General features: G+C 45.9%; 1 protein-coding gene across 20 annotated transcripts in view; it reads left to right on the plus strand.

Annotated features, from left to right (window-relative positions):
* PTPRF (protein tyrosine phosphatase receptor type F) overlaps positions 1–22,624 on the plus strand; it is a 374,973-nt gene that overhangs the window by 281,090 nt on the left and 71,259 nt on the right. For all 20 annotated transcript variants that reach the window (XM_077182405.1, XM_077182404.1, XM_077182409.1 and 17 more), the window contains 2 exons: positions 3,716–3,826; positions 20,200–20,469. In XM_077182405.1, the coding sequence (XP_077038520.1) occupies positions 3,716–3,826; positions 20,200–20,469 (381 nt within the window). The remainder of the gene's footprint in view (positions 1–3,715; positions 3,827–20,199; positions 20,470–22,624) is intronic.

A 22,624-nucleotide genomic window follows, 5' to 3' on the forward strand; every position in this document is an offset into this window, starting at 1 on the left:
TGATAAGCTGAGATGTGTTATCAGGAGCAGGTGTGAGGCACAAGCAAGACTGGTGTGACATGGCAGTGTGGTGAGGAATTGTTCCCTCTTCCTTTGGAGCCCTGCTGCAGAGGAGCAGCGGGGGTCAAGTGGTGCTCAGCAGGGACAGGTTTCACTCTGATGTGCGTGTGCTGCTGCAGAGCCCCCCAAGCTGCCAAACAAGCTGTTCACTGCTCCTCTGTGTGCTTGTATCCATGTCCTGGTAGATGGTCCTCATGCATCCACCAAAGCCCTGCTGTCTGATTGCACGTCAGGACTCAGCCACACAAGTGGGAACAAGGCACCTGGCACAGGAGCACTGGGGGAGTCCATGTGAGAAGTCTGCAGTAACATCCTGTGTGAACGAGTCCTCACTCAGCAGCTTATGCAACATAAATCCCAAAGTAATGAATAAAAGTAAATCAGCCTTTCTAGCCCTGGTTTGCAGAGGCGCAGAAGATTATGAGATGTTGACAGGGCTAGGAATAGAAATCAGATCCTTTGCACTTGTCAAGGCAAAGAATTCACTGCGCTTTTGAGCGTCTTTGGATGCAGCTTCCATGAGTTTCAGGGAAACATGCTACTCAGAACTCAGCTCTTAACTTTCCTGTACTCTCTGTGTCCTGTCCAGCCTAGACATGAACCCTCCAAGAGATGATGTCTTTCTTTCTCTGGGATCACTGAACTAGGGCTGAGAGTATTTTATAGGAAGTTTTTTCCCAAGTCTCAGATGCATGTCTGTCTCCAGCTTTCTGATTCCAGAAATGTCTGAGCTTTTTAACTTTATTCATAAATCTCTGTTCTCTGAGACACCCTACACTTTCTCGGATCCATCACTTAGTTATAGGTTGTCCTTCAAAAAAACCCCTACAGCCCTGCTGAGTGCAATCAGTTTACCATGATCCTTCCAGTTTCTGCTGGCTGTCAGTTATGCTGCAGGATCTGTATGTTTGTCTAATGATGATTTATTGCAGAACCTATTTTCTTTCTGTTTTATATGAAAGGTTTGTGTTAACTTCCTTCTGCTTTGGGTTCTTGTCTTCCTCTTGACGCACCCTAATTTGAATAGTTGTGCCAACCCAGACAAACCAGAGTCCCTTGCTCAATGTCCCTGAGCAGTTTGTAGGCAGTTGCTGGCACATTGCATGTTTATAGTATGATTTCAGAAATTGGTCCGTGTTGACAGGCAATAACAGCATTTCTTTTGAAACTCCTCTCATTTTCTTCATACTCTTTTTTCTTTCCACTATTGAGGTCCCTAAAGATGAAAAACAGTTTGATTGACATTTAAGAGGCATGGTGATCACGAGTGTAAAGGGTAAAAAAATACCAGTGATATGTATTAAATGGCTAAAAGGGTCACATGTTTACGGCAGAATTATCTAGGGATCTTACTTTTTCTCAGGCAGACACTACTATCACTTGAAGCTGTCTCTGCTTCCAGCCCAGCCAGTTGGGTTTTTTATTAAGCTTGGGTATATTTTGCAACAGACAGCTTTTTCCAGACAAGCTTGATGGAAGCACTTGGAATGAGCTCTGCAGCACATGCATGCCCAAGGAATGATAAGCAGAAATTACAAAGGGGGGGATAATATATGGTGAGTTCCAAGAGAATCTTCCTGACAGAGAGCATAACCAGGCAGTGGCATCAATTCCTTGAGGAAGTGGTGAAAGACCTATCACTTGGCACATTTAAAATGGAATTGGACACAAGACAAGTACATTTACAATAGGGAACTATCCTGCCCTGGCCCCCAGGGATGCACGAGGTAACCTAATAGGTCTTTTCCATTTCTAGATTCTCTGATTCTCTGTATCTTGTCAATGCTGGCAAACTTTGTCCTGCTCCACTGCCTATCATGCTGCTGTCTGCTTGAAGATGTTTTTCCCAGACAGGATGTAGAAATTCACTGTTTTTCCTTGAATCAAGCAGCAGAGTTCTGTAGGCTTCAGCCTGCGGGTGTCCAGAGAGTGCCGTGGCCAGGCAAGCTGGCAGGTCCTTTTGTTAGTAGGTGGAAATACTTTTTGCAAACGAGCTTTCTCTGTCTAGCCTCATTTCCAGCACTAATGCAGCAATAGGGAGGGCTCTGTACATCATTTTTATTATATGGCAGAACCCAGGGAAGTTCATTTTTCCCCATGACATATAGGCTTATGCTACAGTCTCAATTTATCCTTCTAAATAATGTAGGTGGCAGTGGTTGATTCACATTAGTTTTTCTTCTGTTCTGATGATAAGAAAAACTGAGTTTGACCTCTGCAGCTTGAACCAGCAAGAAGGGAGAAGGCAATTTCACCAGCTATTCTCAGTGCAGCTCTCAGTGGTCATTTTCAACAGTGGCAGGCAGAAATGAGTTCAGATCATTACAAGCAATGGGGTTAACATTTTTTAGTTTGGTATATGGTTTGTGAGCAGAGTTCCCTTCTTGCAGGCAATACTAACCAGCAGAATCTGAGCACTTGGAGCCACTTAAAAAATTATTCCCACAATGCCTGGGGAAAGCAGGCTGAGCAGCAGCCACTTCAGTGTCTGGCCAGAGGCCACACACTCCTGCAGTGCCAGGTGGCTGTCATATGCATCCTGCTTCTTTCTTTCTCTGCATCTCCATCTTTTAGTCTGCATATGGAGCCCAGTTAAGGGAGTTTAGATGTGACCAGTTGTGCAGTCATCTATGCTGGGCATGAATTTGGATGAAAGGGCAGGCTGAGTGCTGCTGGACACCAGTGGAATGTGCTGAGTAGATTGAGAGGAAACCAGCTTAGACCATGGCTCACTTCCACATCACTGGTACTGTACAGGTTCCCCATGTAAATTGCTACTCTGTGTGCCCTGACAATTACTGCCATTATTTACATGAGTCCCTCATGCATTTGGCACTTTGGGGATGGGATCAGGTCATATCCCAAGGAATGTGCAGCCTGGGATAAACAGCTATTCCTGACCCAAAGCTGGGGGAGCAGGCACAGCTGGGACAAAGGGAGGGTGACCTTCACATGAGCACTGTGCAGCATTGAGGGTGTACTGTGTTGGGGGGTGTCTTTCATGTCTCAGACTAACTTTCTAATGTTGTTGTATTGTATATGATGAAATCTGAAAAAATATGGAGAGCACTAACATGGAAAAAAGTTGACGAAAGGCAAAGTGTTTTCTCAAAAAGAGCTGTCTTTGCGAGACATTACCAAGGAAGAGTGCTGAGGTGGGAAGGATGGGACTCTGCCAATTTCTGCAGGAAAGTTGTAATTTGTTGAGTGTTTGCTAGGCTTTGTGTGGATCAGATAAGAAACAGCTACGGTTAAATGTGCTTGGTGCTTGCCTGTTTTGATTAAAGACTTATTAAAGGTCCTTTTATTAGGCAGGAGTCCCATATGAAGCTGTAATTAATGTGTGTGTATGTGTATGTTTTCTTCCTTTATTGAAGCAAAAAAATAGAAGTGGTTGGGATGGTTAGAAATAAATCAGTAATTTGTTCCCTGCACATTAGAAAAATAACAATAATCAATTTCACAAGTTTCTAACAGCTGACTGGGTACCTTTGGCTGCATGCTGGTATCTTATGGGTCCAGGGAACATCATGAAATATTTATCCAGGAGGATACCTTAAAAGTGTGGGGCATGGCCTTCCTTTTCAGAGGCTGTTGGTCTGATTACTAGATTTGCCATAACCTGAATTGTCTGTTTCATCTTGTTTGTGTACAGGAGCTCTGCAAATAGAGAACAGTGAGGAGTCAGACCAAGGCAAATATGAATGTGTTGCAACCAACAGTGCAGGAACCCGCTACTCTGCCCCAGCCAACCTTTATGTTCGAGGTAAGAGCAGCTTCCACCCAAGGAGATCATTCTCCTCCTTCCTGGAATCTCTATGGTTTTCAGTGACAGGAGAATGTTCCCTGCCTTCTGCCCTGATTACACTGTGGATTGGGTGATGGGGTCTTTTGTTCAAAAACCAGCAAGTTCAATGATATCTTTGATCTACGTTGTGTTTGACTCACAAAGCAAATCTGTTTTTGCTGTTTATATGGTGTTACATAAAATACTGAAACATGAGCAGAATGGGAATTCCTTTCTCTCTTGAGCTCCTTAACTTCTGTGTCATGGTTATCTTGATTGGGATCAAGGCATGGCTTAATTTTTTCAGCATAAACTAACCTTTGGTGGAGTAGTGTAAAACTAGTCATGCTCTGACCAGCCAGAGGTGCTCAGTTATACTGAGCCAATATTTAGGCCTCTGCTTTGGAATGTGTACCTTTAAAAACTGAACAGTTTTTTGGAGTTGTCCTAATCCATTTTATATGCATCAATGATTGAGCCTCAGGGTATTAATGGCTCACACTGGGAACCTGCTGGAAATTAGCCACAATTCATGTAAGGCAATTTTTCTAATGGTTATGCTATGTTGCCAATTTAAAACTGTTTTCAACATACCAAAATAACTAGGTTTTATATTAGGATAGTCTCCTGGCAGTTTTGTTGCTCTACATTGAAGGTGTTTGAATTAGCTTGGAGAGAAGCAAGTGCTAAATTCCCTGTACACTTTCTGTTAATTTCAGCAAGAATAAAAAAATGCTGCTTCATATGAAACTCTGTAGAACCAGAGTCATTGGTCAGGAGCCCCTGGGAAATGTAGTTATGGGTTTTCCCAAGAAAAGAAAGAATGTTCTTTTGCTGGTGCTTATTAGGAAGTTAGAACCAGATTTTATTTCCATATAGTAAATCAACAGACTAATAATAAAATCTCATATTCATTTCTTCCTTCCTCTGATTTAAAGAAAGAAAATCTTGAGGCTGTGTATGCATGGGTTAGTATGGAAAGAGGACAAGAGAATGATAAAGTCTTCTCATGCTGTGTGTTTGCTTCTAGGGGTGGCTTCTGGCATTGTTTTTGTTTCTTGTTATGGGGGACTGCTTTTTTATTTTGCAGCGTAATTTGGATTGTAAGAGTCTTTGGAAGACTGAAGTATCCAATTAAGCATATTCAGAAGATGAAGCTATATCTGTGCAGTGGAATCACTCATTTCACTCCCACAAAGTATTTATGGATGATTTTAAATTCCCTGTATTCTTGCAATTTCATTTTCCAGGCAAGCTGTACTAAAACTCATCCCAGATTGACCCTTTGCTCTCTGAGAGAAAGGATTCTAGTTACCAGGTTGGCTGTTCTTGCATAGGTTTATGTGGATATCCAGCTGTATTGCTGCAGTATTTGGGATGCTTTTGCTTCCTGTGACATGCTCAGACTGTCAATGTTCTATTTTCTATAGACATGTGGCTGAAAAAGGCACAAAAGCTTCAAGAGGTAGAAAAGCCTCTTCTTAACAACTTTACAATTTCTTACTAATGAACGCTCTTTGTTTAGCACATGAATCCCGGAGGACTGAGGAGTGTACTGGATTTCACACTTGGCTTGTGCTCAGCAAGGTGCATCTGTCTTGTTGGGGCTAAGCATGGGCTCTGGGTGGTCTGCACATGTGACAGGATCCTCATGTTCACCAACAAAAGCATGTTCTTTGACATATGTTTTGCTGTTAACTGTCACTTTTTTACACATAAGTGTTTGGAACAAGCCTTTTTCTTGCACATAATCTTTACAATGTGAATCGCCAACTTACGTGATCCTGATGAAGTGTTTCTGTATATTTACGACATGACACCCCATAAATTATGATGACGTTATCAGATGATGTTTCCTGTGCATACTAGGTCCTAGATGGTATTTTTGCTTACAGTTTCTGATAGCAAATGTTCTACAAAAAAATAGGTCTTACTGTTGCTACATTAGTTAAATACTTCAAAAAGTTACCCAAACCAAGAACAGTATATTATTTCTTTAATGCAAGGAAAAAAATAGAAATATCTTACTTTCTCAGGTCTGGGCTCCAGGATAGAAATCTGGATTTTTTCTTTTTGTGATAGTCCTACAGTATTGTCATTAGACACATCAGTGACTTGTAGTAGGATCTTTAGAAAGTGCCTGCATGTTTACTAGAGGGGACATTAATTAATGCTAAATTACAGTGGAAATTAAGTCTGTGGACTGCACTGCCACTGCTTGGTGGTTTTATAATGATTGACCTCATTGTAGTGAATACTCAAGCAGTCGTCCACTTCCCTGGGAAGCATGGCTGAGTGCTGAGCAGCAGAACTAATTTCCAGTCTGTGTAGTTCTTGGGACTGCTTTTGCCTGCTCTCGTTTACAGCCTATTGCTTTTCTAATAGTTCAAATGTTTGTTTGTCTCTTGACTCTGGGGATTTATGTTTTTGATCATATTCTCCCCTTTCCTAGCCTCCCAGGTAATCCTTTGTGAATGGGCTGTGTTAGAAAGCACAGGCTCATTAGCATCTTTATACTTTTCATGCTAACAAAGGAAGAGACTGGGTGCTGAGAAGGAGTATCTGGGCACTGCTCAGGGCTTTCTATATCAATGGAAAAACAGGAGGAGGAAGTAGCAGGCTACACCAGTGTCTTGTCTCTGTAAATCCTTTAGAGCCAGCACTTCTGCACAGATGGACTTCATTAAAAGTTAAAACATTTCCACACCAGGGATTTGTAAAGGAAAATGGATGCATTTTCCTTGGAGCTATTATTTTCATCTTACTAAGTGTGCTGGAAAGCAATCCTCATAAGCCTTCTGCTTCTGGACTGATGGGTCTATCTGGCTGCTGCTGCTGAGCTGGGAAGGGGCTGGAATCAGCACTGGGAGCTGACTGCCTCCCACTGCTGGAGGCCCAAAACATCCAGACCATCAGAGGAGCAAGAACAGGGAGGATGCCAGGGCAAGGTGGCTATCTGCACCATAGCAGGGACTTTGAAGGGAGCACAGTGGCATATTCCTACCCTGGCCCTTAACCACAAGCACGGTTGCCAGTGCTGGTCTGGATGTTACCATTACCACCATGAAGAAACAATCATCCCTTTGTGGTCCGTGGTTACATCTACCAGGATATACTGTAACAATGATTAGATTTGGGACTTGATCATGCTGCAGGGAGAAGGGAAGGGAATAGAAACATGGAAGATATGATTCCTCTAATCCAGAGAGTTCGCTGTTTAATTTAGCAGCAAAAGATCCAAGATGTTGATTCAAGACATTTAAGAAATTGATTTAAGAGTAGAAGGCAGATTGGACGTAGTATGGGGAAAAAAAGGTGATGTCATTTTGTCATGCTCTCTGGGAGTATAGTGTAATTGCAATGATTCACCTATACTATTGAGTTTTTAGGAACACATTTCACTTTTCATTTGCCTATAACTTCAGGGACATCTGCACCAAGAGAAGAATTTTCAGCCACAAGTCTTGTCCTACGAAATGCCTGTGAAGGTGGTGGCGCGTGTGGTGCACCCCCAATAGATGCACTGTTATTTTCCTCTTTCCCTATATGAAGGGGTTTTCTACCCTTTCCTGTCTACACATGAAGCACATGAGTAGGAAGAGTGTATGTAAGAATACACTGTGGAGTTCACTACAAGTGTTCCCCAGTGCTGCTTACAGCAGTGAGCAATGCCAGTGCTGTTAGAATAGTACTTACAGGAGCCCTGGCTGCATACTTGCCATCAAATGAGAAATCTGCTGCCCAGTTTTCTCTTTTTAAGTGCTGCTTTTCAGACCTTCAAGGCACATCCCAGTGGGGCAAGTGCAGTGAGTTCTCTAGCTCAAAGTGCTACACATACTGTAGAGAAGGAGTTGCACAGCTACCAAAAAAAAAAAAAAAAGTCATTTAAAACTGAATTATCTGCTTTGTCCCTAAATTGCAAACTAGTAAATCAGACTGCAGTAAATAGAAATGGTATTACTGCAAAAAACTGTGCTTTCTTGATCTGCTTTTAGAAAGGCCAGGCTAGTATTTCATTGGGCAGTAGGGAACCCTGCTTGGAGTCTGAAATTTTATTTGCCAAATTTCACCAAGGAGCCATCACCCAAAATGAAATTCGTATTGCTGCTCTGTCCCTAGCAGCAATTCTCTGGCCTCTGCAGGGTTTTACCCTTGAGAACTTGGCAGTAGCTTAGGCTCAGACACGGAGGGAGCTCACTGAAATGGCTACTTGTGGCTGTATGATACTAACTGCAGCAGGGACCTTGTGTAAATAATAATAATTCTGAATGACTGACACGGGCCTGGAGCAAGAAGACTTGACGCCTTTAAAAAGAACATTTTCTGCTTATGTAATATTAAAGCAGCTAAAATAGCAACAGCAGTCAAAGCTCAAGGCTATTGCCAGGAGAAGAGTAAAAGCTGAGGACAGTGGTTGAACAGTCAGCAACCAAAACTAGAGATGTCTGAAAAATGGCTAAATAACAAGGGAATACGTTTGTTTACAGCCCAGCTGTATGCACACTTCTGGCAGTGTGCTCTGTTAAACCTGCCTCTCCTCAGGGTTGGTGAGGGTGACAGTACTTGACCAGAGAGGGGCACTGCCAGTGCTTGAGGGCCTGGCAGTGATCACAGGCAAGCAGAGACTGGAGAGACTTGTGAGGGAGATGTCTGGATGACAGGAAACACGAAGCAGCAGTTGAGTCAGACTGGGTGACCCTGCCTGCTGCTCTGCACAGGTGTGTGCCCTGGACCGTCAGGAGAAGCAAAGGCAGGCTGTGGTAGGGCTGCAGAGCCCTCAGCAGCTGCCACATGGCCGAGGAGGCCGCGGCTCTGACGGGCCGCGATGTCCCTGAGTCCCTGCACGGTCCTGACCTTGGGATAACACTGCAATACAGCAGAGACCAGTGACACTGCTGGAGGAAGGGCACTCCTGTTTATGGCATTTCAGTACTTTTAATTCCATTTCCTCTGCCCCCGGGTGCTTCTCCAGGCTGGAGCTGTGGCCGTGCTGCTGTGACCCATGACCCGTGTGGTGTGGCAGGTACACTTGGCTGGCTGTGAGCAGGCTGGGGCCAGCACAGCCAGGGCTGTGCCACACATGACACTGGCACTGTGGCTCGTGGTGCTGTCAGCTTCAGAGCCAGAGAAGCACATGGAGGCTTCTGACAAGTTTTCTCCTCCCCAAATATTAATATGAATATATGAATATTTTTGTCATATTTTCTCCTGGCAAGGAAGTGTGTTCACCATCAGTGTGTTTCTGTGAGCATTCTGCTATGCTGTAATACTTCTAGCAATCATGGTTTAATAAATAATAGTCCTTTGTCCTTCAGCTAGCACATTCCATCTAAAGATTCCAATGTGCTTTATAGAACCCAACCAAATAAGCTTAATAATTTTGTTCCTTGCAAAGCCCTTTGATGGTTCAAAGTGCATTGCAAGGCTCAAGTATTATTATTTGTAAAATGACCTTTGTGGAAAATAGAAGGAGAGCGACTGGTGGCTCAGTGTACGATAATGCCACACAGAAATGTACTTGAAAACCTCTTTCCCCCTCCTCCCCATATGACCTGCACAGACATCTGTGGAACAATTAGGCCTGCATATCTGTGCCAACTAAATGTCCATTTCCTCCCCTTCCATATCCACTTGCACAAAGGACTAAGAAATACGTCTCTGGTGCTCTGAGATTTTCTGCTTATAATTGAATTCATGCATGCATATGTGTGCACTATGAATGGGGAAATGATGGTTGGGCACCCTGAGCATCCTGTCTGTCTCTCTGGGATGGAATATACTCATCACTGTGGCATGAGAGCATTGTTCCTCGGATATAATGGAAGGTTGTCTTATTTTCATGTAATCTGGCGTAAAAAAGACAATCTGTTCTTTTGTTCCTCTATACCACTAAAAGCTGTAAAGGATAAAATTTGATTTATGTGGAATCCTTGAGACACAAGATGTGCTTTTGGAGATAAGCAGGAACAGGTTCATCCCCCTCTGGGATTTTGTTAACCTCTCTGTCTTTTGGATTCCAAAGTGTATGTGTTGGCCTTTATATTAATGCCTTGCATAGCACCAGAGGGTTTTCACACAGGACAGATTCTGGCAGTTCCCAGTAGAATTGCAATACCAGTTGGGATAATGAACTTTCTTGATGCTTTCAGGGAAGTACTAGCTTCCCACTTTGGAAATGTGTTCCTTTCTTTGAGTTAGTGATCTAAACTCTTAGACCTGTGCATTCATATTCTGGCCACAGCCCTCTGCCTTGTTTCAGGTTGCTAATGACCAAGACTGTTCAAAAGCAGAGCCCCCCATAAATCCAAATTCATTCTTTCTGCAACAAGCTGCTATGGTTGGAGTATTGCTGCTGCTGCACAGACAAGCACATCTGTGGCAGAGTAAAAGCCAAATTCAGTCGGCATAGGAATTTCTGCCTGTAGATCATGAGAGCTGTCTGACAGTCAGGACTGGCAGACGTGTGTCTGATACGGCCTTGCTCTTTACTTCTTTGCTGTTTCAGCTTGGATCTCAAAAGGAGCCCTGTTTCTACCTTCTAGAGTTTGCTATCCTCTGATGGCTTCTCTGCTGTGACTTGGCTTGCACTTAGACTGGCATGTTCAGCTTTAGCTGCCAGGCAGCTCAGGTTCGTGAGGATGCAGCAGCGTGCCTAGTGAGCCGTGGTGTTCTGCACAGGGGATACTCTGGGTAACCCCAGGCTTAAATCCTCTGCCTCTGTCCCTGCATGGTGGGGAGGCAGATGTTATTTACCATCACTGCTCAGTCATTTGTTCTGTAAAAAAGCAGAGAAACCCTTGATAAAACGTGCTTTTTACCTTAGGAGTGACATGGATAGAGAACTGGAGATAAGAGATCATGTGAATGGAACCTGTAAGGAGATGAAACTTTCAATTTACCAGGTTTATCTCAGATAAAGCAGCAGCTGTTTAAGCCTTAACTAAGGGAAGAGCAGAGAGAACTTTCTCCCCCTTGCTTTACAGCTGTTCCAAAATAGCCTGCTGCTGGTTTTTATTGCTTATAAACCACTAATATAAAATGAGATTAAGAGATAATCCAGCAATTAATGACAAATAGCAGGTCCTAAACTTGTTCGTGTTTGACAAACCGGAAAGCTATCCGTTTGAATTAATGTGTTTCACACGTGTCTCCTCACCTTTCCAGCTCTAATCTGAAGTGTCAACACCTGTGGAAAGCCACTGCTGTGCCTACTCCTGTCCATGCCCACTGATGCAGTATGATCCCTGCCAGATTCCCCAAAACAAAGCTGCTGGCTGTCCCCCAGCTGGAGCAGCACCCCTCACTTTGTCCCCAAGCAGGCCAAGTGGCACCACAGTGAGTCCCCTTGATCTGGCTAAGGTCTCTCAGTCCCTCCCAAGGAGAGGGGTTGGCTCTGGGGGCTTCAGCAGCAAGGACAGGTATTCCTGTAGCTGTTCCAGCAGCATCCCTCAGTCTCACACCCCTCACCAGCCTCTTGCCCTTCAGTCTCACATTTCCAGTGGGTGCAGTGGGTTGGTCCATGCTGGCAGCACTTGGAGTTTGTGTTGCTCTATTGCAATATTAGTGCTGCTTTCCAGAAATGAAGCCTTCCACAAGCACACCTGGTTTGCCAGAAGCACTGTCCTTCCTAAGCAAGGGCAGGAAACAAATCCTCCCTGTTGGGAAGAGCTTAGCAGGAGGCAGAGCCCCTCATTGCCTGCTGAAGCCATGCAGATGTGATACGCTCCATTAGATTAGGAAATAAAGTGCTGGCTTGGGAGCAGCAATAAAGAGGTTCCCTCCCATCACGGGGTCTCACAGGATCAAATGAGCCTTATGCTAAGGTTTTGTAGAGCAAGAGGTAAATCCCTTTTCTAAAGCAGGATGAAGAAAACCTGGACTTTAAGCTTAGGACTGTTTTAAAGATGTCTTGGTGGAGCTCCTTGCTCGATGTGGCCCTCACTTACGGGTCAGTTAAGCTCTGAGTTGGCTGGTTCAAGTTTCCTGGTATCAGTTCAATTGAAAAAAAGGTAAATAAGTGTTTTGCTGTTCTCCAGCAAGCTCCATTACACTCCATAGGCCACTGTGGTAGCTATTATTGGTAGCTTGTTGCCTTGCCTGTACTGTGTCAGTGTTGGTTAAAATCCTGTCTTCTGATTGCTGGAAATGGCTTACTGTACTGTTGCACTGTATAATGCCACATGCTGTTCTCTAATTTGCAGTGTTTCTGCTGGAAAGCAAATTCCTTCCCCCACCTTCTCCTTCCCCCATCAAAAATGTGACTCATAAGCAGTCTTTAACTATCAAATCCATTTGTGTATTCTCTCAGCGAGGGTTCGATTACAGCTGGTATGCCACAGATCTGTAGCTGCAGTGAGGTCACTCCTGCCAGAGAAATAAGATCTCCTTTGTCTATAAGGAAAATGCAACTAACCTTCTGCTGTCTCTCCTGCAGGAACAAAAACTGGGACCTGCTCAGTTCTCTGGGTGTTTTTGTCCTTCTGATTTCTTGTCCATCTCTCACTTGCAGCACAATGTACCAATAAGGCTCTCAAAACTGAGCCCAGCTGAGACTGTGCTTGTCTGTCACTTGCCTAATACCTCTCTGCTGCATGTAGCTCTTTGTTTGGAGAGGGGACACAGCTCTTCATGGTAGAAGATTTTCGATTCACCACTTGGAGCATTTCTTTCATACTTTATAAAATTTGGATTTACATATATGGTCTTCCCAGTCTGTGGTCAATGGGTTTAAAGTGCCTTTACCATCATCTCTGTAGCTGGAGTGAGTGTATGGGAGCACACGTGTGATGGCTGGAGTCCTTTGCTCTGTGTGTGTGTGAGTGTTCTGCACATGTAAACATGTCTGTGTGTCCAGCATCTGGCCCAGAGCAGGGCTGTCCCTGAAGCACCCTCCATGTGGGGATGTTGGGATGTGCAGTCCCCTCTGCCCTGCGGCCAGGAGTGGTGAGTGGGTCAGGGAGGCAGAGGGGCCAGCCCTGCTCTGGGCCAGAGCAGTGTGAGTGTGGCCTCTCTTGTCCCTGCCGTGGAGTGGTGTGTGCGTGGTGGGAAGTCATGGCTGACCTCTGTAGTCTTGTCTTGTCGTTTCAGTGGTGTGCGGACAGATGAAGCTTGGCCTGTTTTTACTCTCTGTGTTTTTCCTTGTCTTTTTTTATTCCCTCCTCATCTTCATCGCACTCTGCCATCAAACAAAACAAACTTTCATCTCTCAGATCAGCGAGAAGGTTGGTCCTTTTCACTTCTTATCCATCTACAGTACGCCACGTCAGATGGGACTTTTCCAGTAGGGAGAGGAGAGCCATCCCCGAAAGGGGAGGGGGCCCTGCAGACTGGCTCCTTTCCAGGCACAGCCACAGTGTGCCTGGTGAAATCTGCTTACTGTTTGCTGTGACTCTGGTGATGGCATTGATACTTTGCTTGCATGCCTTTGTTGCTTGAGATTTAAAGTGCACAGAATATATTTTGCATGCAAATACCAGCCAGGGCAGTTTTGTCAAAGGCAGGGTAGGAAGAAGTGCATGCTGCTCTCTGTGGGGTCCTTTTCTAACTCTTTAGTTGTGCTAGGTGCAAGTGTAAATCCTCTAAACTGCTGCTGCTTTCTGGCTGGAGAGCAAGAACAGTCTTTGGAAGCAGAGATCAGAATGATCAGTCCCCTCACAAGCTGCTGGAGAGTGTGGGATCCTTAATTCATCCTGAAGCTTTAAAAGTTTTAGCTTTCTCTAGAGGCAAAAAGCTTACTTTGATCTCAGCTGGAGGAGAACCCAGCATGCTGTCCTCCCTTGCCACAAGGCAGCAGGGGCAGCTGGCTGAGATCCAGATCCTTTGTGCTAAGGCAACTTCCCTGCTCCTCAGCAGTCCCTGCATTGGGGTAGCCCATTTTCCATGCTCTGTCCATGCTCAGACAAGAGCCCTTTGCACAAGCAGGTCTGCCTCTCCTTCCTTCTCTGGGGCTGGGTCTTCCTCCTGCAGGCAGGAGAGCTGGGAACTCTGGCAGTGGTCCCAGCCACACCAAAGGTGGCTCAGGGAGGCCCATGGTGACAGGCACAGGAGCTTGTAGCCACTCAGCAAAACCTGACTGGTGCTTTGCTCTGCTCTGTCCTGCTGCTCTCAGAGAGCCAGAGGTGAATAAAGGACAGTAGTGAAAGGCAGTTCCAGCCTTTAAATTAAATCTAGCTCCAGACCTAGCTCAAGGCACTCATGATTTCATGCTGAGGAAAGCTGGTGTTTCTGGCAGAAGTCTTGATTCAGTTTCCAGACATGATTCCTTCCCTGAACAGGTTCTATGGGGGTCTGTCCTTCCACACCCACTGAAGGTAAGGGATGCTCACACTGCTCCCCAGGTAGCATGGGGAAGAGACCCTGGCTTGTCTCACACAAACTATCAGGCAGCTGGATGAATTGTCTTATGATCATCACTGGAACAAGTTTTAACAAATTGTCATAGCAGCTGTTTCAGCACACTGAGTTCGATCCCATTTCTCTCCCTGGAACATGCTCTCATTTAGATTGTACTGAGGAACGGGACCTTTGTTGTTTACCTTCTAAAAATAGATTTTGTGGAGGATAAAATTACCTCAGCACAAGACAATGATGAAAAATGAGAACAGGGAAGAAAAGAGAGGAAATCAAAGCCAAGGCCCAAAGCCTCCCAGATTTCAGTGAATTTGAAGCACTGCTGTGATGGCTGAGACACCTCTGGAGACTAAACCTTTGACGGGGCACTTAAGTGTTTTAGCCACATGGTTTAGCTGAAGGGAGGCAGCTGAGAATGGGTATAAGGCAGCAGGAGTGAAGAATTTCTCATTCTTTGTGTCAACCCTTCCTTCCCACTCCACCAAAAATACCTACATACACAAATATTTAATGTGAAGCCAGAAATTAGTTTCTAAATATTCCATTGGGGTTTGCCATGCTTATAATTTGTTTGGCACTGATAATTACATCGTACGTTTTTCCAGCTTTACTTAAAACTGTGTACTGCTAACCCATGCATTTAATTATTGCTCTATGACTGCTACAAGGTTATTTATTAACAAGTTATTTTATCTTGATACAGTGGATCTTTTCTCTTATTCCCCTCCTTAATGTTGTGTTATTTTCATCAGAGAAATTTCTGAGAGCAAATGCAAATTGCAGAGCTCCACAATCTTGCTCTTGCTCTCCCTTACTTTGCTATTAGTATGTCAGTATGCTGAATGCTGATGTGTCTCCAGTGCTGCACCACTGTAATGATATATCCTCTTTTATATGTGGTTGTCAGCACAAATAATTAGACCTAAAAGTTATAGCTGAAATATAATCCAAAAATGGCAAGGCCCTGTTTTGGAAATTGTCTATAAAATGTCAGCACTCAAGGATACATTGGGAGCATAAATAGTACAGCATTGTTTGAGCACAAGATTAGACTGTAAATGCATTTTTTCTGGTTCCAATTTTTCCTCTCCTTCTGTTGGTTCTGTCAATAGGTTGTGAGACTTCAGCAACTGCCTTTCTGTTTGAAGTCCTTTTGTAAAATGATAGCACTGGGGAGAGATGAAAGGTGTGTACAGATGAGTAAACCATGCAGACCAATGATCATATTTGAGGATAGCTCCTAAATTCACTCCTTCCTGACTTGGAGGAGGTGGTTCCTGAGGAAGGCAGGAGTTTTGGCAGGTGACCAGTCTGGCAAGGGCAAGAAGGCACCCTGTTCACCAGGGATCCTTCAGCTTGCCTAGCTCGAGTAATGAATTGGACAGTCTCACACTCAGAGATGTGCCCCTGCTTTGCACTCTGCTGCTCATCCCAGCTGGGAGGTTAGAGCAGAGCCCCCTGACCTTGCCTCGTCTGTGCTGGGACTGGGGAGGAGCAGCAGACCAGGCAGTCCTAGTTCTCCTTCAGAGCAAAAGGGACTCTGGCTGCTGTTCCCTTGTGCAGAGGACAGGCAAAGGGGAGAGGATGTCAGGACCTGAGCAGCTGGAATTGCCTCAGAGAGGAGCAGAGAAGCATGCAGAGCACAGGCACAGCTCCATCACCATGGGGCAGCACCCAGTGAGCACGCAGGAAGGAGAAAAATGAGACCCAGAATTAGATGCCAGGTAGGCATGATGCAAAGGAGGCCCGGAAGCAGGAGTGGGCAAATAGAGGTGCCTGGATCTCTGCAAACCAGAGGGAGGGATGTTAGCATTGTCATCTTCTAAGCTTACTGTGGCCAAGGGAGCCAGCAGGAAAATTTGGAAATTTGGTTTCCCCCTTCCCTAGCAGCGCTGCACGACTTTGGAAGCCTGGGTAGTCCTCCTGGCACTTTGTGTTTCTAGCAGAGCCTCACTGGATCCAGCAGGGTCTCAGCACATGAGAGGGACTAACAACACCAGCCTGAGTGCCCTGAGCTTAGAGCCTACAGCTTTTGCAGCCAGCAGCAGGGAGGAGGGTGTCCCTGGTTCTCCAAAGGGGTAACTTCACCCTCGGAGGGAACCTGAGACGTGTGGAAACAGCCACTCTGTGCTGAAAGGAGCCAGGCAATCGATTGAAGCTCTTTGCTCTCACGGCAAGGAATGTGCATGTTAGTGCATGCTGAATTATTAACATTTCTCAACCTTTGTGGCTCTAGTGTTGCTTGCTCCCCTCCTTCCCCCCAGCAGTCCCCCCTGTGAGTGGGGAGCCAGACTCCACAGTGTCTTTTCTCCTGGTCTTGTGAGATCCAGGGCATGGGCTCAGGTTGCACTGCACTCACTGCTCCGAGTTTCACTTCACTTCCTAAGGAATGCTCTCGGTGGGGAGATATGCAGAATAGTGGGCTAGCACAGAGCCCTTATGATGTCTGTTCTCTGGATGAATTATAATGAATCTCATTTTTGACAGTCTGCAGGTTTAGTTAAACCCCTGAATTATAGTATTGTCCATTGAAATAATTTTAATATTCACAGTAGTTTTCCCTGTGCTGTTCTTGCAAAACCTCTGAACCACCTTCTTCTGATCCTTATCCAAAAAGAAGATTAAAAAAATTATTGCAAATTCTAGTCAAGAAAATTGTAATTAAAAGGGAAATTTCATTGCTGCAAAAAATGAAGAAAACAAAATTTTCTGGAGCACTTAAGGTAGAATCATGGACTGTAATAACCCATGTGATTTGACTTGTAAATTGGACAGAAATTCCAAGAATGTTGCTTTTTGAGGAGTTACACTGATTTAAATTATTACCAGACTCTTACGCTAGAGAAGCTAGCAACTTAAATTGCTGGCTTGAGCCTGAGGAATGTGTTGATGGTGCTCTGCAAGCTGCTGTGAGAGCTGTGCCAGCTCTTGCTAATGCTAACTGACAGCATCTCCCCTTCTCCCTCCATACTGACTGGGACAAGAAGCTGCCAATTATCCCCCAAGAGGATGGGAGGCTGATGGAGCCCATCCCTTCCTTTGCATATACTCCTGAGAGAGCACTGTCTGGGCCAGATCTCTTACTGAAGGCACTGCCCTGACCTCCTCCCACCTCTCATGTAGAGAGCTGACCCCTGCACAGGTCATCCATTTTTAGCAGCTGGGTGCCTTGGGCACTGCTGCTCTCTGGTGCAGCGAGCCCATCTCAGCAGCTCTGCTGGTGTGCAAATGAGGGGAAGATGGCTCAGCCATTCTGGGTTGCAGGAATGCACCACAGAAGCCTGTTTAAGCACTCCTCTGTTGCCAGGCTGGAGAGCTGAGGCTCCTCACAGCACCTGCAGGCTGTGGTGTGCAGGAGGCACAGCCCATATCGAGGCTGGTGAGGGGGTCTCCTACTGTTTGATCCACAATAGAGTTTTCCTTGCCATTCATCCCTTTTCTAAGCACAGGAATGCACCAATCACCTCTGCTGCTCCCGTGTGTGTGGCACAGGGGGGGAGAGTGACTTCCCATCACCCTGCAGAGCGCTGCAGCAGGGCCCTGAGCCCCAGTGAAGTGCCTGTCCCCTCCCTGCAGGGCAGCAGGCAATGTCAGCCCTGACATCCCTCGGGAGAGGCAGCACAGCCACCACAGGTCCTGCCCCTCTGCAGGACACATCAAGGGTGACACAGCACCAATGGGACTCACACACACCCTGAAAGCAGGAGCTTGGCATGGGGACTCATGTGGGGTGCAGGGGAGTCTGCAGCAGGCTGTGCTGCCTCTGGTCTCACAGGGCTGGAAGTGAAAATCTGTTTGTGCATGCTGGGCTCTGACCTTTCTGCATGGCCTTGTGTCCTCCAGTTTATTGTCTTTCCAGGTCCTTGTTTGTATTTGTGTGCCTTCCCTCTCCCTGTCCTGCCTTTCCACCATTGTCTGTCTGACTTTGTAGTGGCCTCCGGTGCCTGCTAGCCTGTTTGCCTTGTGCATGTGTGTGAGTGCTCTGTGCACACCTATGGCATTATCCTCAAAGTTTGCTTTTTTTCTGTTTTAATACAGCTTGGGTGGGTGGGTTTGGTCCTTTGGTGGGGACAGAATTTGAACAGCTTCTACCTGGAATAATTCGACGCCATGTTCATTGGAAAATAAACCTGACTCCTAATGAATGGTGCTGGGATGCTTTGGTTGGAAATACATGCCATCATGTTAAACCATTGCCATGTCCATCAGGTTAAGTCTGTATTCTCATGACTGCATAGCATTTGAGTACACTTTCAGTTCTGTCTCATTTGGGGAGCACTGCCCCGTTGGTCAGGTAACACTTCACTGGTGATTGCTCATGTAGGTATTGATTTGAGATTTAATAATTGATTAAAAGAAGCATCCAGCAAGACTTTGGATTTATATGCAAAAAAAAAAAAAATTTGCAAAGGAAGTTATCCTTAAGTTATCCTTACCCTGGTTGGTAAGGAGCTAATGAGCCCTGTTTTGTCACTGAGACGATGTGTAGTACACACACAATGTTGACAGTATTGTTTAATTTATTACAAAGTCTTAGCTCTGTTGTACATGCAAGTGTGGGGGCTTCTGTGTTCAGTCTATTTCTGCAAACCTGATGGTTTGGGGATGAATCATCAAAGAGAGCACTAGTGAAGTTTGATTTGGGTAGAGCCAGCTTGGCAAGCGGAGCTGACACCTCTGCGGCTCACGGGGCTGTCAGCAGCTTTGCTGTCTGCGGAGATGCCGCGGTGGAGGAGCCAGGCCAGCAGAGCTGTGAGTCCCCGGGCCCCCATCGCCCATGGGGCTGGCCACACCCGTGGCCTGTTGTGACCTGGCCCTGCTCAGGCTCCTGCCCCGTTCCCAGCTGCCCCCAGCACTGCAGCAGTCCCTGCCCCACCAGCCCAGTGCACGGATGGAGGAGCACAATTGGCAGGGAGAGGCTCCTCGCAGCCGGTCAGTCGTGACCCCGGCCGCTGCTCAGGGCTGCTTTTCCAGTGGAGGAGGCTAGGGGAGAGCAGAGCTGCTGGGCAAAACACATCCAAGCAGTTTCCCTTTTTAACTACAGACTGAAATGAGCTTGCCCAGAGGAGACAAAGATTTACTGAGCACAGTTGTTTCTCTACCCTTGCTTAAATAGGCCCATAACACTAACCCTGAAGAAGGGACCTCATTTCTCAGTGTCATTTTCCTGACGGGAATGCATATGGCAGGCAGCTTTAGAGCTTTATTGTAGCTGAGAGTTGCTTACAAATAAGTCTTGAATGAAATACCCAGCAAGGGATTGATAGGAAGAGAAGCTGTGCAATGCAATAAGGAGGAATACATCTCCCAAAGAGCTGCCATGAAGGTGGGAAAGGTTCTGCCAGCCCAGCTCTCTTCTGTCAAAATGGATATGATCTCACATCTGTCAGGATTAGTTCTCTCTTGCCCAGCAAGGTGATCTCTTCAGGCCCTGACAATGTCATGCAGCTCGGGTGACTATTTTCTGAGCCAAGGTAGAACCTGAGTTACATTTTGAAAGGAATTATATTTTATTTAGCAGCACACGTGTGCTAATTCAAAAAGAAACCCTTCTGCTGCCCCTGCCCAAACCCTGTGAGGTTTAGGGAATGGGCTGCTTTGCTCCAGAGCTAATAAATTGAGCAGGTGATTCCGTTTTGCAGAGCTTCAGCGGGCCCTGCGCGAAGTGTGTGACTGGCATTTGTGCATGCTCTCTAATTAGAAGGATGTAATTTAAATGGAGGAATGTTTCATGTTAGTAATATGATTTCAAAAGGCTATGTTTGGAGGGAATGGACTGAGCCATCTCTTAATGAGTTCTGCTAATAAGATGCCAGTGGCTAAAGAAGGATAGCAAAGTGTGTGCAATTTGGCAAAGTAGTGAACAGCTTTTGCACTTCATTTTATCTGTCCTGAGGGATAGACAGGCAAAAACGTTGACTGCCCCTCATGTAGCCCCGCAGTGCAGCTGAGTGCTCTCTGCTGGTGCTGTGGCCCTACTAGCTGTCTCCTCCTTGTTTCAGTGCGGCGTGTTGCTCCTCGATTCTCTATCCCTCCGAGCAACCACGAGGTGATGCCTGGGGGGAGCGTGAACCTCACCTGCGTGGCAGTAGGTGCTCCAATGCCCTATGTGAAGTGGATGGCTGGTGTGGAGGAGCTGACCAAAGAAGATGAGATGCCCGTCGGTAGGAACGTCCTGGAGCTCAATAACATCATGCAGTCTGCCAACTACACCTGCGTGGCCATCTCTTCCCTTGGCATGATCGAAGCCACAGCCCAGATCACTGTCAAAGGTAAGGAACTATTACTTGCAGTGCTCCTGTTCGGGTTTCAGCAATGTAGCCCTTTGCCAAAGTTTCTTGGCTGCTGCCAATTGACTGCTCTCTTCTGTGACTTTTCCAGTTTGCAAGGGAGGTTCCCAAACCCAAAACTTTGCTTTTTCCTGCTCACAGTATGATGAGATATTTGCTCTGAAGATCATTTTCCTCTCTCCTGCAAGTGGCATGGTAGACAAGCTTGTGTCAGGCCAGCTTGTGTCCTTATTATGCCATGAGAGAACCTCGCTGAGTCTATGTTGGTCTCAGCAATGTCTGGCTTGTTCAGTGTATCAGCAGGATCAGCTCCACACAGTGGTGGGCCAGGGTGTCTTGGGGCAGGGTCTGTGGATGTCTGCAGTCAGAGAGCTGTTCACAGAGATGTCCTCTTGCAGTAAGGGTGAGACAAGAAAGTTAATCCCAGCAATGTGAAGTGTCTATGAGCCTCAACAGAATGAGCATCCTCCTTCCCTGCAGGGAGGAGCTATATGAGTTCATTTGAAATTTGTTACATAATCCTCTGTAAATGTCTTCCCTTACTGCTCTGCCCCTTTCCCTTTCTTTTTCTTGTGTTGCTGTCCTTCAGCTGTACTTTCTGCTGAGGTTTCACAAGTAGCTTTGCTCCAAAGAGGATATTGTTGCCAATTGCTGACCACAGGGTAGCCCACCCACTAACAGGAGGCTGAAGGTGTCCTGCCTTTCCCATCTGGGGCCTATCAGAGCCGCAGTATCCGTTTCCTTCTCTGCTTGCAGTTGATTTGTAGCTCAGATTACCACAGATATGTCATCTTTTGAGTCTGTCTGTTCTTGCAGGCTCTTTCCTGCACTAAGGCCACCTTTAGCACAGAGTTCCTGCTTGAACAAATCAGAGAATTGAGTGTTAGCCCTCTCTGACCTGGAGATAACAGGAAATTCTCTGGGCTAGTCAGAGGATGCTTTTAACCTCCGCCGCACCCAGCTCCCTTTACTCACAACACCTGCTCCTCAATACCTTTTCCAGCCTCCCTTTTCATACAGAGAACAGTGGTTACCTTGCTGTAGTAGATACAGAAGAGCATGTAGGAAAAAGGGCCATGATGGGATGGTGGTCTGGTCTTGGAGGGAAGAGGTGGGAACTGCACCATTGCACTGATGGTTTGCAGCATTTCATAGCTGGAATGCCTTTGCCTCCATCCCTCACTGCCCCAGGACAGGGAGCAAATTGCTCAGCTCCTTTTGCCCTTCACCTTCCTCCTTGTGTCCTTGTCTGCTTTTTCTACACCTTTATTCTGGATATCTTACTTCCTCTGTCCCAAATTCTTTCACCCAGTGTTGCTTCTCCTGTGCTTGCTGGCAAGCAGAGCATTTTCAGCGCAGACAGGAGCAGCAAGATTACACAGAACTGACTGCACTTAAGTGTGTTGAAAGTACCAGACCTGCCCTTGCTCACATGGAGGCTGCACACCCAACAGCTGTCAGGAGTCAAATTTGTGGCTCTTCAAAAGAAAAGGAGTTTCATCTGTCCTTGAAAGCCTGAGGGATGCCGTGAGAAATCTGTTTCTTGAGGCCATAATACTTTGCAGGTTGGGTTTGCCCTCCCTGAGTCCTCCATGGCAGTGGTGGGGTGTCTGGCTGTGGGTTGTGTGCCCTCCCCTCCCATGCCAGTTCAGCCCTGATGATCTTCTCAGTATTCATGTTGTGGTAGCACTGGAGAAGGCATTCTCTGGTACTCAGAGCAGGCATGCCCTGTGCTAAGGAGCTTGCCTTCCTCAGCTGAACATGTGAAAACTAGAAACCTGATGGCTTTGCCAAAGAATGAAGTTCTTGAGTATCTTAATTTGGGTTGAGCATTTTCCCTAGTTCCTTCTCAAGCATGACTGCATTACAAGTCACTAATTACTTTAGAGTGGTTTGTAGGAGGTTTAAACTTACTGTAGACTTTAATTCAGTCATTGTACTAAAGTATTTGTGTACTCTGCAACTCTCTCTCACACACAGTCATTCTTTTTCTTTGTTCTTGTGGTAAAATGGTAAATCTGGACATGTGTGTTTGCAGTCATTGTGTTCTCATTGACACTTCGGAGGTATCATTGTCAGAGTTCTTCTGTAACAATTTACTGTCTGGTTGCAGTTTGACACACCACCCAGTGAAATA

Source organism: Agelaius phoeniceus, chromosome 8 (assembly GCF_051311805.1).
Source record: "Agelaius phoeniceus isolate bAgePho1 chromosome 8, bAgePho1.hap1, whole genome shotgun sequence".
In the NCBI taxonomy this organism is placed as follows: domain Eukaryota; kingdom Metazoa; phylum Chordata; class Aves; order Passeriformes; family Icteridae; genus Agelaius; species Agelaius phoeniceus.